General features: G+C 36.2%; 1 protein-coding gene across 2 annotated transcripts in view; it reads right to left on the reverse strand.

Annotated features, from left to right (window-relative positions):
* Positions 1–4,051: 4,051 nt before the first annotated feature.
* LOC115213128 (ran GTPase-activating protein 1) overlaps positions 4,052–18,508 on the reverse strand; it is a 39,846-nt gene continuing 25,389 nt past the window's right edge. Inside the window, exons 12-17 of one of the 2 annotated variants that reach the window (XM_029782059.2) lie at positions 11,262–11,360; positions 9,560–9,604; positions 7,589–7,649; positions 7,027–7,118; positions 5,488–5,612; positions 4,052–4,670 (exon numbers count right to left, since the gene is read on the reverse strand). In XM_029782059.2, the coding sequence (XP_029637919.1) occupies positions 4,601–4,670; positions 5,488–5,612; positions 7,027–7,118; positions 7,589–7,649; positions 9,560–9,604; positions 11,262–11,360 (492 nt within the window). In that variant the 3' untranslated portion in view covers positions 4,052–4,600. The remainder of the gene's footprint in view (positions 4,671–5,487; positions 5,613–7,026; positions 7,119–7,588; positions 7,650–9,559; positions 9,605–11,261; positions 11,361–18,508) is intronic. The other variant, XM_029782060.2, reaches the window with a different exon arrangement.

Consider the following 18,508-nt stretch of genomic DNA (forward strand, 5'->3'; position numbering starts at 1 on the left):
CATACCTGATGCATCCAAATTATGAATGCCAGAAATGTGGTTCAAGTTGTTTGTTATACCCATAACCTCCACGAGATGCACGTGCATTTCAGTTTTCATGACAATTGTTTGCAACTGCCACTCATGGCATTCAACGCAGCTGCGTTCTGGCATCTCGTTTCAGGGAAAGTTGAAAGGTTGCCTGCAATTTTGGTCTCAGCCATAAACCAGCATGTCTTGGAATACACTTACATTCCTGAAATAAATTTTCAGAATTTACCATATAAATACAAGATTTGAAAAAAATCGCATTTCTTTTGCAGTTCAGGGTATGTCTGAGATGATTGTACAGAATTTCACCCAGAGTGTGTGAATTCAGCAGTTAAGTGTGGTGATGGCAATGTCATTGTTTGGTTTGCAAGATGAACCTTGCAATGGACTACATAAAAGCACTCTGAGAATCACTCATTCTTTCCACAAGAAAAAAGAGCAAACGTTCCAGCCAAGTCTGATGAAAAGAGGATAAAGTACAATGGTCAGATAGTAATAAACAACAGAGGTAATACCATATATACATACACAACAGGCTTCCATATAGTTTCTGCCAGTCAAATTTAATTCACAAAGCACTGGCCAGTCTGAATACACTTGACCAAAATATCATATAATAGGATTGAATGTGAAATCATGTAGTTGCAAAATGGATTTCTTAGCCATAATCATGCCTACACACACATACGCAAACTTTAGTATTATGCTATTATAAGACTGAAGGAGAGATTGTATGATGTTTACGTTAGTATGCTCTGAGGATGTGTATGTCAGTGTGCATAAACACCAGCAGACAAATGAGCTAAAAAAAAAAAAAAAAAAAAAAAAAAAAAAAACTGGGTATAACAGGAATCAGATCTAGTGTGCAAAAGTGGAGGCTGTGCTGGTATGGGCATGTGATGCACCTAAAGGATTACTGCTGTATATAAAAGTGCTGAGCACCCCAAGTTAGTGGAATTTATGTAAGAAGAACACCAAGGAAAACTTGGGACAAAGTGATGAGGAAAGCTGATCTGAAGATGTTGCATGGGCTACAGAGGGCCTGTTCATTCATAGCAAAAAACATACTGAGACATGACGGTATGAGGCACATTTCAGAAGTTTTGAGACTTTGCTTTTAAGAGAGGCAGTTATAACTGTCCTATATCACTGTAATTTCAGTATATCATTACTATATATCTGATAAGCTGACTTGCTAACCCTTTACTCCAGATTGAATGAGACAGTTGCAACAGCACTTTGAACAAATCCAACTAAACACTGCTGACTAGTTTGCAGAATGAAGCTGAGACACAAAGACAATTTGGAAGCTTGTTTATGCTATGTTTTTTATGTTAACTGGGCAAAGATGCTACAGAAATTATGGAATGCTCCAGACTACTTCTGGATTAACTTGTATGTGCCAGTGCCTTTCTTTTGCTAGCACAAGAGGTTCAAGAGCAGTAGAGAGATGTGGAAGGGATGAAGTTGTCAGAATATCAGACCAGGTCGAGAAAATTCACAATTTTCTGGATGAAGACTGTTGTGAATCTATAAATACAATAAACACATAGTTTGGAGTGGATGTGGCAACTGTACATAGAATTATTCCTGGAAATCTGAATATGTGCAAAATTTGTGCAAGTTTGTTTTCAAGGTGCTCCGTGACAAGCATTCCGGTAACCAACTACTTGACAGAGATGGGCATCAAAACTGCCTTTCACCCTCCCTACAAGTCCAGACTTTATCTTCTGTGACTTTTGGTTGTTCCTGAAGCTGAAGGAGAACCACAGGCAGTTATTTGGAAGACACTGAAAAGATGGCAGTTGTGACAAGGGTCTGAGATACATTAACTTTGAATGACTGCCTTGGGGTCTTCACAAAGGGGCTGGAGTGCTACAAGTGCAGTCAAATCAGAGGATCCTACATGAAAGAGTTTTGTAGTTCTTTGAAATTGTCTCTCCTGAAAAAGCTTGAAAACTACTGCAATGGTTGTGTGTGTGTGTGTGTGTATATATATATATATATATATATATATATATATACAATATGTAGTCAAAAAGTATCTGACCATGATTTTTTCCCCCACAAAATAATAATGTGTGAGCAAAATTTGCATGGGTATTAGGTGGCCGCATCTTTCCAGAGCATGCACAAAAATGTCCATGTCTGTAGATTGCGTCATTCACCCATAGTGACGTGTTGAGCACAGACGGGAAGAGTGTGCTGTGTAATTTTTGTTTTTGAGTCAAGATGACTGAGTGCATTGAGCAAAGATACTGTATCAAATCCTGTTATAAACTTGGTGATACACAAGCCCAGACTATCGAGAAGATTGGAAAGGCCTTTGGAGATGATACTATGGGAAAAACACAAATAAAGGCGTGATACAAATGGTTCAAAGATGGCCAGACCTCAGTGAACAGTGAGCCACATTGTGGCAGACCATCAACTAGCGGAAACGATAAAATTCTTGCAGAAGTTCAAGGAATAATCTATGAAGACTGTTGTGTAACTATTGACGAGATTGTTGCTGAAGTTGGAATCAGCCATGGATCAGTTCAGTTCAGTTACTTCTTTCCACCCACATCATTCAAGCATTCCATGTCAAGCAAAATACACCACTTGTTTGTCAGGCTTCCTACTCCCCAGACTTTGCTCCATGTGACTTTTGGCTATGCCCAAAGCTTAAAAAAAAAAAAAACCCAAAGGGAGAAGATTTGAGTCAACAGAGGACATTAAGCAAATTTCGATGGCACAGTTCTACAGCAAAGTGATTTCCAGAAATGTTTCCAACAGTGGTAGGAACACTGACAGAAGTGTGTAGACTCCCAAAGAGAATACTTTGAAGGAGACTAAATCAAAATGGTAAATTTTTTAATATTACTTGTTTTTTGGGCAAAGGTCAGATACTTTTTGACTACACCTTGTATATATATATATATATATATATATATACACACACACACACACAGCGTTTCAAATTATTGACATAACATTTGTTTATTTTATTTAAAAACAACTCATTGAAATTCAGCAGTTATATGCATGTGGTATGTAAAAGAACATGAGGTTTTGTGCAAGTGTAAACAAACTTCAGCCATTTGCAGGATTTCCACGAACTTTCATTGTTCCAAATTATTAACAGAGTCGAGGTGGTGAAGCACGACCTTCGAACTTTAGGTCTCACCGAGGAAATGACCAAAGACCGAGACCTTTGGAAGTATGCTGTGCCTGGGAAGACCCGGCAGGACAAGTGAGACCATAACCTGTGGCCTCTACCTGGGACGTGGCCAGCCCACTTATGCATACCTTTCCTTCTTGTGACACAAACCCTACTTGTGAAGACCTGTTGAGGCAAGTGAAAATCAAAATCAAAATCGATCAACATCAATGGAAATTGTAGCTGTGATACCAGTGCCAGTGGCATGTAAGAGAACCATCCGAACGTGGCCGTTGCCAGTGCTGCCCCAACTGGCATCCGTGCCGGTGGCATGTAAAAAGCACCATCCGATTGTGGCCGTTTGCCAGCCTCATCTGGCACCTGTGCAGGTGGCACATAAAAAGCACCCACTACAGTCACGGAGTTGTTGGCGTTAGGAAGGGCATCCAGCTGTAGAAACACAGCCAGATCAGACTGGGCCTGGTGCAGCCTTCTGGCTTACCAGACCCCAGTTGAACCGTCCAACCCATGCTAGTATGGAAAACGGACGTTAAACGATGATGATGATCTGGTAATTACGTAATTATGGGTCGTAAATGTACTAAATTAGTATTTTCTTGTTTACATGAGTTTTAATTACATCTTGCTAATAATTTGAATTGCAATATATATACATATAAAAACATACAAGCAAGCATCATACAAATGATTCATTCATTTCCAATCTTCACTGAAAAACATGCCTGGAAATAGGTGAAGGCTGATGACAGGAAGGGCATCTAGCCATGCTGTCTCAAGAAATTCTGTATGACTTATGCAAGTATAAGAAATTGAAAGAAAGAGACAGCCAGAGAGGATCACAGAGAAATACACTGAATGTTATTTTTAAATTTCTTTATAGCCGTTTGACAATTCTCAGAATTGAAAAAAAAAAAATTTTATTTCACTGCAATAACCATGTTTTATGGCCAACTGCGAAAAAGAAATATTTCCAAATTGAGAAAACTGAAAGGAGACATAAATGACTGTATAAAGCAAGATAAAGAACTTGATTACTAAAGTTCACATTGTAACCAGTTCGAATCTTACAGTAGCTACAGCCATTGTGTTCTGTCTCTGGGGAAAATCACATCCCTTTCATTGTCTCACTAAAATTTTTTTACCAATTGTCCTTTTTGTTGTTTTCTAGTTTTCCTGTATGTGTTAATTTAATGTTTTCGTTGTGTATATATACACTGTAAATAATATTATGGCTTTCCCAAAGCATTCCATTCATGAGGTCAGAATGGGATGAGGGAGATGGGCAACTGTATAAACAATCCTGGTGTGTAGTGCAGAAGTGTGTGGATAATACAAGGGTGTGTAAATAAGATGGTGATGATGATGTTGATGATGATGATGGTGGTGGTGATTAGTGCAGAAGGTTTCTCAAAATTTGTTGACAGTCTGCAAAAACTTGTGCTGCATTTCGCTACAGTTTTCTAACATCGTGGATGGCCTGCAAATATAGAAATATATTGAAGTGCTTACTGACGAGTAAACAGATATAGACAAATGTGTGTGTGTATATATATGGATCTAGAAATGCAATATCCTTGCATATCTCACATCTATTTTCATTCCTCCACTTCACTCTCTATTTCATATCTTATCTAAATTAACTATTGCTTAACCATTTTCTCACACCGTCTCCGATGAAGGGATATAATAAATATCCTGGAAACAGCTTTAAGACCTTCTATTTATAAATGTTCTAAAATCTTCAGAGTCTTGGTTTTTTTATCTCGTTCTGAAAAAAAAAATTTATATACAGTACATACACACACACACAAGTGAATGAACAAAGAAAACAAAACAGCACTCAGTACATCATGTATTTAGTAACAGATGATTCAACCCCACAGATATTGAAGCTGAGCCAAACTGTTAAGACAAGATGGTAGGTCGATAGGTATATAGAGAGAAGAGACAAACAAACAAATGGATGGCTTTCCAATGGTTTCAATGGGATGTGACATAACAGAAACACTAACAGAGAAATAAAAACGGGGGCAAATTGACAGACAGTTAAATTTCAATGGTTACCAGGGAAGATGATATGTTGGAGATGATGTGATGATGCTAAGTAGTTGCTAGGGAAGAGATGAAGTAAAGTAACTACTAAAAGTAACATAGTTATAAGAGGAGCATTGGAAAAATAATCTATAAATTCATTCACCCATGTGGAGGTGATAGTAATCTGAAGAAGATGATGATGAAGACAAAGAAGAAGGCAAAGATGCTGCTGTTGTTGTCATACTACTACTATTACTCACCGGCTAATGAATGCACTGAGAATATCTCGCCCAGAGCTCGGGAAGTAAGCCTGTTGTACACAATGTTCTAGAACTATCAAGGTGCCATTGAGGTCTCCAGGTGATTTATATTTCTTGTCTTCTCCCTTTTAAAAAGAAAAACCAACATATTTAATAAATGGTCAATACCATCAAAAACATTTATAAAAATTTCGTTTTTACTATCTTACACTTATTTCTTTTTCTCTTAACAGTGGACAGAGTAGGTCGGATTTTGTTCTGGATTATGTTTTTCACACTTTAATGTCTTATTGTTCACTAGTTAACCATGAAGTAGGAATGGAACCCACATAGTCAACATCAGCTTTAGGTTTTAAATTCACATCAAAATTTATTTTAATAATTGCACATAACAGTAACACCTCTGGGCCAGCAGAAATGGTAGAGCATCAGACAAAATGACTTGTGGTTCTTTTAGTTCCTATTACATTCTGAATTCAAAATCCTGCTGAGGCCAACTTTGTCATTTGTCTTTCAAGTACATGATAAAACACACATACAGCTTTTGAAAATTTCACTCACAAGGCATTGGTTGCTTGAAGCTACAGTAGAATACATTTACTCAAGGTGTCACAGTGAGACAGGATTTGAAACTGTGATTTTAAAGCAAACTCTGAATCCACACACACAAGTGTAATGATAACTATTACATCAAACACATGCAGACTTTTCTTGTAGCAAGCCTTATGAGACATTGCTCATTTTAAATCAGGTGACATCACTGAAGCAATAGTTTAACAAAGATCACATATAGTACTGAGTACACCATATATTACACATCGTTACAAAGAAAAATAGAATTTAACAAACATTATGTGTGGTAAAGAAAGCATCATGTTTTGCATTGTGTAAATAATAAAAATTTGATCCAAGTGAGAGAGAGGAAAACTGAAATTGCTCACATTATCAGAACCAGAAGACTAGGTTACAAAATTTTAATATGTTATGTTTATGTAATCAGAAATTTAAATATGCCATACTAATTCATAAAACTACTGCAAGTTAGCCTATGCTACTCATATCTGCATCTCTATACTGAGATGGGTTGGGTAGGACTTTTTGAGACAGTGTTTTATAGTTGAATGCCACTCACTGAATGTTAACCACTTAGATGCCTTTTGTGGCATGTAAGGACATGGTGTACCTATTCTAAAAACGGAGATGTACACAGTAAAATACTTTGGCAGTAATAAGAAAGGGTTAATGCACAGATAACAAAGTTTAATAATTTGGACAGTCATAAGTAGTAGTACTCAATAGTTAACAGCAAGTGTTACACAGTACTACCAACTGAAATGTGAATATGGACAAATCATTAACAACAGGGTTAATGGTTAGAATAGTTATAAGTAATAGTGGTACCATTAGATGCAACCTGATTAAGAGTTAACTCACTGAGAAGTGTTTACAGCTAGAATAGAATAATTATATGTAACCTATATAGTAAATACTATCAAATAAACAATACTGTTATCAGTAGGATTAACTTACTGAACTTACCTTAAGTAAACCCATGTGGACTAAGAGTGAGTTGAATAATAATGAGGTATTTACTTCTGGATTTGCTTTTAAAAGCTCTGAAAATAAGGAATCTACAAAGAGAACAGAGAAAATAGTTTTATCAAATACATATGAAGAGGAGTTAGCTTCCAGCTAAGTTTAAAAGGAAGCAAAGTCTGCAAGTTAATTATCCAACTGTTACTAATTCAGATTTCATTTATATTGCTTTCATGAAAACTATGAGCATGACATCAACCCATTTTCCACATCAACTACAAAGATAATGTTTTGTATCTATAGAAAAAAAAATCACTGTTTCAAATAGATGTAAAACAGCTGAGTTGGTGCAGTGAGTAAAGAACTGGACATGATGCACTCTGGTATCCAGTTCAGTGTCCAAATTCAGGCAGGATTTGGGGACTGAATTTAGCATGAATTATATATTGGAAAGGGACAATATATAAACATCAAAGAACATCTAAGATGGTCAATGAAAAAAGCAGGTTAATTTTGCAATAAATAACCCTGTTGTATAATTCAAAGGAATCCAAGAACAACTTACCTGTACACTGGTTGGCAGCTTTCTTTAACTTTTCATTTTGAGTATCCACAACAGATGCTATCTGTTAATGAAGAAACATGGAAATTACAATACAAGGATAAATATTGAAAGCAATTGTAATACAAAATTCCAGTGACAAAACTATAGAACACTATAAACATAACATAGTATGTAGGCAAGTCCTGCAAATCAGTTGATCACAAGTGTACTGTTGAAGACTTTAGCTCATGTAGTGTATCTAGGGTTGTTGTCTAGCTCCAGGTTGGCCCAAATATCACAGAACTATCAATGGTTAAATGTGTTGCTGTTGTAACCTTCCCATCTGTATTTGGTGTATCTAGAACTACATTATCTAATATGTCTTTCCTTTATTTTTTAAACATTACAATGTGATTTGAAAGAAATTTGGCTGCTTTTTCCAGCAGGTCACAAAGCAGTCTCTCACAATATCTATAGTATTTAATATGGTGACTATAATTGTTGCTTTGTAGTACTAGGTTAACCCTAACTGAGCAGACCTACAATAGCTATAACCATTCAGTCTTTTGAAATAGTATGGTGAGATTTGAGGACAATATGGTTGCTATTTCTAGAGTGCCATAGTGCCCATGGAGTTCATTAATTTAGCAGTTCATGCTAACAAAACATCTGTTAAGTTAGTGCTTCAGAGTTACAAGACATTCCCACTCTTTAACACAGATCTCTGGTATATATAGCCAGTTGAATATGTGGCCAGCATTTACTTCGTAACGCTATTTCCTAATATGCCCCACTTTTTTTTTGTAATATCAGTAATATAAATTTTAACAATTGATACCTTTTTACAAACATATTTTTTCATATTTTGGAAGGATTTAGAAAGTCCTCTCCTGTTTTTATACTACAAGCACAGAGATTATTTACCATGGAGTTCACATAAATGAATCTAAACAAACAGTGTTTATTACCACAACAGTAGCTGTAGCAGTAACATCTGTTTTTGAACTGAATCACTAGGTCACAAAATTTGAGGGAGAGGTGCAGCCACCCAGTACTTTATAGAATTAACTTTTGGGATGGAAGACCAAGTCAAGCCTGGTGGAATTTGTGCTCAGAATTTACTATAATGCCTTTATTCCAATGCTCAGATATTCTTTTTTACAATTTGTGTAGTAGTAGGATTTTGCCTGGAACTCTACTGATTCTGCAATCTATTCCCTTTCTGTTAATGGTTTCTAATTTGGGTACAAGGTCAGCAATTTTAGAGGGGAAGGTATTAGTCAATTATATTGACCCCCAGTACTTGACTAGTACTTTATTTTATCAACCCTGAAAGGATGAAAGGCAAAGTTGGCCATGGTGGGATTTGAACTTAGAATGTAAAGAGGTGTGAGAAACACAACCAGGCTCTGTCAATCCTCACCCTCATTACACTCGTATTAATAATAATGTTTTCTAACATGGGTACACATTGTTCAACTAAGAGATGAAACCAAGTTGTGAACATAGCATGCATGCTGGGAGCTTATCACCATATTATAATGATTACATATTCAAGCAGGCATTTATAAATATGCACGTGTAAACATGAATGAATATGACAGTAAGTGTGTATGTGAAGGTGTGCAGCCTGAGATATTATCTTGGTAATCAGTCATACACACACAACCAAGCTGAAGAGAGCTAGAGCAAATGAAAGGGTCTCCACAGTTGTTTGACAATCTAGAAATAGCAGCGAAACTCCCTTAGATTACAACCTGCTATTTTGAAAAAGGAGGAACACGGTATAATGTATACCCAAGTTAATAACAAACACCATCTGAGAGATTGTGGATGGTCATGGTAGGAATGCTTTTGATCATAAACCTGCACAGTCAGAGCTGATCTAAGGCTAAACAATATCAGTATCATCTTTCCTTAACAAAACAAGTAGTGTTTAATACAGCTAAAAAACTAAGCTGAGTCAAGTTCACAAACAACACAAGGACTTACCTTTAAGAAAGTTTTAACAACATCATCAACATTTGTACAAGATTCCTGAAATAGTTGAAGAAAATGGTAAGATAAATGAATTGAATAGCAGAAACAGAAGTATTTCAGCAATAGTAAACTTGAATGGAATCTTTGATTTCGCTATTCTTAAGTCAACTCTAAACTCAACACATTTTTAGGTCAATACTAGAATCTGCACAATCAGAATTCAGTTATTAAAGGAGTGTGTACCAGTGCTTCATATAAGGTGTGGAGGTGTGCTGCAGAATTTTGAGAATATAATTTATGTCTATAGAAAATCCACACTAATACTTAAGTATCTTTAAAAACCTGTCATTCATAATATTGTTATACACAAGCATGTTAAGTGAATGCACAGCTGTGTGCTTGAGAAGTTTGCTTTCCAACCACATGGTTTCGGGTTCAGCCCCACCACACAGCAAGCGTCTTCTACTATAGTCCTGGGTTGAGCAAAGTCTTGTGAGTGGATTTGGTAGACAGAAACTGAAAGAAACCTGTCCATAGGTGTATACTTATGTGATGTTGTTTAAAAACCAAGATGGTGCTCCAGCTGCATGGTTGAAATGAATAAAAGAATGTGTATGCATGAGTGTCTGTCTCAGTCTTCAAATTTTGACAGTGTGCGACATTTGTAAATGAGCATCAACATATAAGTGATGCCCTTCATTTTCAATCAAAACATGTCCAACCAAGGACAAATATTGCCTTTCTTGGAAACAAGTGAGGGTTGGTGACAGGAAGAGCATCAAGCTGTAGAAAATCTGCCTCAAGGAATTCTGTCAAACATTAAAATCATGATGGTGATGATTAATAATACAGGATAAGCAATAATTTTTAATATACTTTTTCTGAAGTTTTAACTTTAAAAGTTCCATTTTAACATGTAAAATGTGCTAATGGTTTTTTTTTTTAACTTGACTTCCATAGATCATGAAGTCAAAACTACTGAGAATCACTGCTGTCCATCATGTGTCCATATTTTCTAAAGCTATCTTTTATTTCTGTCCATTGCAGCCAACTTGCCCTCTTCTACACTCCCTTCTTGAAATCTACATTTGGTACTTGGCTAAAGTAAGAGAATGCAGTTTTGAAAATTATTCCCTCTCACCTGCTCCTACTTACACACAAATGTTGCTATTTTATAATTCATTTTACTATTGAACATTTATTACTTTCATGTTCACATGAGTTGGTTGGTTCTAGTTATAATATGTTTGCATTTATATTGTTACAGCTTAACCAACCACCACGCACTAGTCACTACATGACTATAACCACTACCAAGCACAACACTAGTATACCAATCAACACACTGCTTTATCCAACATCAAAGGCTACAACACAACAGAAACAACTTTACTAAGCAGGATACCATGCTACAATAGTCACCACAGAAAAATCGTCACCATTGCTTTACATTCTCCTTTCCATGCTGGTATGAGTTGAGAGGTTCTCAGAAGCAATTTTTTACTGTCCTTCACATCAAAAACTCTTTTAATTGCTTTTTAAGACATGCAGGGACATAGTGTACTTAATCTAAATACGCACAGTAAACAATCACACAAAAACCACACTCCTACAACTACCACCATCACAATACCTTTAAGCAATCTTATATACAATTATTCACAATATATAGCAACAACGACCACCACCCCAAAGTAGAGGGTGTGTCACTCACCCCAAGTTCTGCTTTAATGTTTTTTGTTATTGTATCAGCAGTACCCATTTGTAAAAGTTTACTAGGTGACGGGAAGGCAAGGAAATCCTTGGCAGACACCTGAAAGTGAAGGAATAAGAGTCTTAAAAATATGAAAATAATAACAACAAACTATATCATCATGCTAGAGACACTGAAGCCTTTAGCATTCAGATTATTCTAATGCTTTCCAATGACTGACCGTAAAACAAGTAGAGTATCTGGTCCAGATAAGGCCAGTTCAAATGCTAAGAGATTAAAAAAAACACACATACATTGTTATATTTACTTTCACCTTATTATGTATTAGTCTTTGATTATTAAATTGTATTCCAACCCCTGACATACTATTTCCCTCTATTTCAAATAAAGTAGCAGAGTATGAGTGACTAAATCATAAACATATTACTAAAGACTTTGATGCCAAAAACTAAGACATTATGCTGCTTCTCATAGTATTCGTGTATTCAAATTTTAAACAAGCTTAACTCAGAAATGAATGCTTTAATATAATGAAAGAAGTTTATGTGCTATGCTTTGAACAAGTTGACATAAGGAATGAAATGGAAGATGTAACTGAATTCTTTAATGTAATGAAATAATGGTATGAAGATCTATAAATTTATGCATCAAAATAGAAATACAAATTTTTATAAAATGTGTAATTCCACAAACCCTGCTAGTTTGTTCATTCATTTTTACATCTATTTTTCCATGGTAGTATGGGCTAGATGGATATACTATTAAGAAACTGCTTCTTTCTACAGCTGGATGCCTTTCCTGTTGCTAACCCTTTACAAATAAGAGATCTCTTATTTCACATATTTTCATAAAGCAAGCAAGACAATTTCTTGATAGGGGAGAGGCTATAACAATACTGCTTGTAGCTCCTGATGACTTTTGTAGAACACAAATGCAAACATACTGACACGTACTCACACATTCATATTACAAAATAATAAAATAAAAGGGAGCACAAGAGTACATGTGTATTTTTTATAGCAACAGTGACTATATGTGATACAATTGTGTGTATAGTCCAGCAAATGGAGCTTCAATGGCTAGGTTTTAAATGTACAATGAAAATACATGATCTCAGATCAAATTATTTGCTAAACAAGTGCAACTAAAAAAATAGTAATGAATAATGTGTTTGTGTGTAGACTCATATGCATACACACACACACTAAATATTCCAGGTTTTATTTTATTAGAGACAATCATTAGATGTTATGTCAGTGAAAAGATGTTTCCAGGGCTAACAAAATTATTATTTGCATTCAATACCATAAGACAATATATTGTAAACTTTCGGTAATTGGCATCACCAAAACTGGTGATGACATTTTAATAATATTTCTGTCTTTTTGCTTGAAATGTCTGTTAGTTCATTTATTATATGGTGCAAGTGCCACACAAAGAGGACATTCTTTCTCGTGTCTGATGTAGAATTTATAATTGCAAGAGTAGCTTTAAAGTTGTTTTCACTCATATAAATATAAGATTTATTTTTCCATAAACTAATCTGAGCAATCTTGAGCAGACTGACCAAATTTATAGATAATTCCTTTTGTTAAGTCTTTTCTATGATGGAGGTACTAAGTTTGCTTTGTCTTGTAGTTTCACTTAGCTTCTTGGGGGTTTGTTCAGACTGGTCCTTCAAATTGCCAACAATTTTGTACAATAGTAACTGACCTAGATGCTACTTTTGTTAAACAATTTGTAGTATTTATAATTGACTGGGAAGTGTTCTTTTAAATGAAGGCTAAGGAATTTGTAGCCGTGTTTATTTCTAAACTGTTTGCAGAAGGCAAGTTAAACTAGATAATGCTGTTTCCTATGTTTGTTCTATTGCTGAGCCTGTTTGGTCAAAAAACCAATTTTTCACAAAATCCACTTGCACTAACTAATTGTTATTTTGAAGGTTGTATTATCTGAAGATATGTTGGATATAATGCTACCTGTATTGTTGACTAAAATGTTTTTTATACCAAGAGAATGTTTAGAACCTTTAATTATATAAGCTTTCTTTTGGCTTTCTATATGGCTTGGTTTAGTGCTATACCTAGGAAGATAAATATGTCTATATTAGTAGTAATTGTAATACTAAGATTAAATTCTTTGAACATGGTAATTCTGTTCCTGCTATATGAGGTGGTATCAAAAAGTTCCTGGACTAGTTATGTTTAATAAAAAATAACTTATTTATCTAAGTTTTAACATCAACTCCTTCGAAAAAATCATCTTGTGCAGCAATACACTGGTCCCAGCGTTTCTGTCACTTTTGGAATCCAGCCTGGAAGTTGTTTTCTGTAAGCTAGTCAAAGACCTTCTGTGATTCATTTTGGATCTCAACAATTGTGTTAAAACGGCAACCACTGAACTGCATTTACATCTTGGGGAAGAGATGGAAGTCTGCTGGTGCTAAATCTGGCAGTAGGGTGGGTGCAGAAACCATACCATGTTGTTTTTGGCGAGAAACTCATTCTTAGCGACCCACAGATCCAGTTGCTTTTGCTGAGTGTCCTCCTTCAAATGCTTGAAAATCTTGCAGTAGAACTCTTGATTGATGGTCTGGCCCTGGGGGATGAATTCATGATGCACAATACCACATTTCTGGGGTTGATGCTCGTGGTAGGTCTTCCAAATTGCTCACTGTCTTCGAGGGATGTTCTTCCACTGTTGAAGTGCCCTGGCCACTCAAAACATTGCATATGATCCATTGCCTCATCACTGTAAATTTGCCAAAGCATACTCAATGTCTTTATAGTAGACTTCCCAAGTTTAATGCAAAATTTCGTGTTGGCTCTTTGTTCCAACTTCCTGTCCATGACAAAATCACAGACTACAGCATACACGTGAGCACAAAAACACAACTTCTGAAGTAAACACAGTGCTGTCACTCAGCACACTGCCTCATAAAAACCAGTGAAACAGGGCAGCAGGGATAAGAAACAACATGACATTACAGATCCAGAGAAGGATGCTTGCTGCATTTCTTTACAGCTGTAACATATTCTCCATTTTCAATGTCTGTGCCTGCACTTCATGTACATGCATCTCACAGTCTACCTATATAAGTAACTTTTGCTACCTATATAAGTAACAGTATCCATGAAAGTTTGCTAGAAGTAATTGATAGCTTCTTATTTCTTTATTACCCACAAGGGGCTAAACATAGAAGGGACAAACAAGGACAGACAAAGGGATTAAGTCGAATACAACGACCCCAGTACGCAACTGGTACTTAATTTATCGACCCCAAAAGGATGAAAGGCAAAGTCAACCTTGGCGGAATTTGAACTCAGAACGTAAATACAGACGAAAAACCGCTAAGCATTTCGCCCAGCATGCTAACGTTTCTGCCAGCTCACCGCCTTATGCTAGAAGTAATTGATAGCTTCTTTTGACCAAATCAACAGTGGGAGTGGATGTCCTGAATGCAGAGTGGCCAGAGTGAACAGGGACTTGAAAAGTTAAGTAATTATCACCTTTTATGGGAATAAATGAACTTTTACTTTGAGGGAAGGATAGACTGTACTATGCTTGCATGTGAAATACAATACTGCATGGGAGTAAGACATAAGGATTATAGTGTGCAAAAAACGTTGCGCTGGTACAGACATATGACGCATATGAAGAACGTGAGCTTAGTAAAAATGTGTCAAAAGATCCATATGGAAGGTGCCTGTAGAACAAGAAAACATGGGAAAATGTGGCAAAGGATGACATCATGATGCTGAGCCTCACAAAGGAGACGACAACTGACTATAGTAAAAAACAAGATGCGGCAAGTCTGGTTTTAGATGTATAGTGACATCTTTGAACATGTTTGTTCCATTGGACCTGCTAGTGTAGTCCAACCATTTCTGTAGATCTTAGAATGATTAGAGAAGTATATAGAGAGTTTTAGTAAATGAACTTAAAAATGACTTGGGAAAAACATCCAGAGATGCCTGTTGCATGGTAACTTAACAGTAAAATGGGTATAACATAATGGAGCACCCAAAGAAATTTTAACAAAATTCTCTAAATGATTAATTTTGTAAAAAAAAATAAAAATAAAATAAAAAATAAAAAAAACAGAAGAGAAACAACTCTGGAAAATTTAATCAAATAAAGTAAATATGGAATGTAGTATGATCTTTAGTAGTACAGTGACAACTCGACATATTTGCTATTTGGGTAAAGTGTTAGACTACCCATTCATGACTCATGAGTTCAAACATACTGCTGGAACTTAGTTGTGAATCTGGGCAAATCCTTTTATTCCTTATTACTCACTCCACCCAGATGACATCAATGTGTATCAGACTAGCACAGTCATTCGCGATAAACTAGAATAAGCACCAGTCTTTGGAAATCTCTACTGGGAAGGTAGTTGACCCAGGAGCCTCAACATAGTCATCTAACCCACTAGGGCTAGGTAGCCATATCTTCCACATATCACACTCTACTGCTTTAAATAAGGAAAGGGGCCATTGCCAGCCTCGCCTGGACCCCGTGCCGGTGGCACGTAAAAAGCACCCACTACACTCATGGAGTGGTTGGCATTAGGAAAGGCATCCAGCCATAGAAACACTGCCAGGTCAGACTGGGCCTGGTGCAGCCTTCTGGCCTCCCAGACCCCAGTTGAACCGTCCAACCCATGCTAGCATGGAAAGCGGACGCTAAAAGATGATGATGATGTATGTTAAACAGGGCAGTCCTGCATAACGTAAAAAGTTGGGATGGTTCTGGTAGGAATGCCTTTGATTATAGGACTGTTCAACCTCGGTTGAACTAGGGTTAAACAAAAACAAACTCTGAAGGCATCAGGGACAGTTATTTTCAAATTTATTCTCCGTGTGAAACAAAAAATATTATAATTTAGCTCTTCTTCCCAAAACTAGATCTTAAGAAGTACAGGTTATCACAACAGGTAATAAACATCTGCATTTTAATTAGCATACAGCACTAAAATTAATTAAATGTAAATGAGATTTTAGAGTTTTTTTTTTTGAAGAGAGCAAATGACTTCAACAGAGACCGTGACAATTGATCTCATTCTGGTTTTAAAACAACAGCAACATGTGATAAATGCAGAGGAAGACCTTGGACACATCAGCAGAATTTGCTGGCAAACACAACCAACAAAATATCAGTGAAATCTCTTGAATAAAAGGAAATATTTGACAATGAAGTCCTTGATAAAAGAAATGAATGATCATAGGCATGTCCTCTATGTCCCTCATTCAGCTGAGAGTTCCTAGTTTTGTGGGAGCCGGTGCCATGTTAATAGCACCCAGTACGCTCTGTAAAGTGGTTGGCATTAGGAAGGACATCCAGCTGTAGAAACCCTGCCAAAACAGACAAAATGGAGCCTGGGCAGCACTCTGGCTGGCCAGATCCTGTCAGACTGTCCAACTCATGCCGATGTGGAAAATGGATGTTAAATGATAATGATGATAGTCGAAAAACATTTGATCATGGGTCTGACCTAGCATACCAACAACAGCAAGTGTATGGAAACAGACAGATGGTGGAGAGAGTGCATGTCTACACTGTCATATTGTATGTTAGTATGACAGTGTGGTTTTCATCTAAGTGGAGATATGGTATACCTCAGACAATTGACCTGTGGGTTGTACCTTGGTGATTGATCAATAACCTACATAGAGGCCTAGGGCCAGACAACATCAATGATAAAAAAAAAACAACAACAACAACAACGAAAACCAGGGAAATTAATGGTTTTGTTTAAAGATCTGTATTTTCAAGTTGGTCACAACAAATTTGGGTTTTCTCCAGTTTTAGAGAAAGTTCTTCAAGCTCATCACAAATGTCACCCTGCAAACAGAACAGGAAAACAGTTTTCAAACACAAGTACATATCACAATCACTGCAACAACGTAACCAGTGGTCACACATGCAATCTTCCTGTTCCTTCTGCCAGTCTTCAAAACTAACAGTTAGAACTGAAGGTGAGGAGTTCTGGTGCAGAGAGCATAGACACCTGGTGCTAGAGAGTATTAGAGTAGTAGATTGTTGTCTTGTTACTGAGCTTACATGAGGAGTAGATAAAAGAAAAGCTGAACCAAGGGTAGAACTAACAAGCACAGTTTCAATATATTATGTGAAGGAGGAGTTGTTTAAAAACTAAGGCAAATGAATAAGTCAAGGAGTGATGATTAAGAAAATAATGAGGCAAGAACTGATTAATGTAGAAACCTTTAAAAGCCGTTCACAGTTGGTTAATGAAGAGAAAATATTAACAGCTAACACAATAGAAACACTAAAAACATAGTTAACATACCAAAGACTACACAATGCAGTATGAAAAGTCACAGGACAGTGAACTCATAGAATACCACAGAACATAAGACAAAATGAACAAATTGCATTATCAAGCTCCACTGATTTCTCTGAAATGAAAGCTAACACACATAAAAAAAAAGTGTTTACTTGCACCATATGAAATGATTCTGATATACACACAACTAGTCACAATGAAACTTCCAAACAAAACTGGAAGAAAAGTAGTGAACTAATTTAACAAACTCACTGAAAGAGGAGTCAATTCTTAACTATTGAATATTGTGATTTAAGAAAATTATGTCTTCATTTCCCTTTTGTTTATAATTTTTTTTTTTTATACATTTTAAAATTAAATTTTTTGTTTGTTTTTTTTTCATATATAAAGGGTAAAGACCCCCTTCAGTCATGAATGACCATGGGATTACACCTAGAAAGTTATCCACCAAGGCACAAGTTGAGGCAAGGTTCTTTATGGAAGACTAGCAGTTACTCATGCATATCAGCCGCCCTTCTCCATGCAACTCATTTCTACAGCTGAAATTTCTGCAATGTGAAATAAAATGTCTTGCTCAAGAACACAGCACAACCTGGTCCAGGGATCAAACTCACTACTTCATGCTTGTGAGCCCAACACTCTAAGCTGTGTGCCTTCAGTTTTTCCATATATGTGTGTGTGTGTGTGTGGGCAAGCACAGAGAGGGGGGGGAGAAGGAGAGAGAGAGAGAGAGAGGAAAAGAAACAAACTTTCTAGACATACTATGTTTAAGTTTGATCTTTTGTATTAAGATTTTTACATATTTCTTTATTTGCCCTTTATGCTTACTTTGAAACAGCTTAAAATGGTAATGGACATATGAATTTATGAATAGTTGTGTTTCAAAATAACAAAAAGGGCTATACACACATGTATGTACATATATATATACATACAC

The sequence above is a fragment of the Octopus sinensis genome, linkage group LG6, assembly GCF_006345805.1.
Source record: "Octopus sinensis linkage group LG6, ASM634580v1, whole genome shotgun sequence".
Classification (NCBI taxonomy): domain Eukaryota; kingdom Metazoa; phylum Mollusca; class Cephalopoda; order Octopoda; family Octopodidae; genus Octopus; species Octopus sinensis.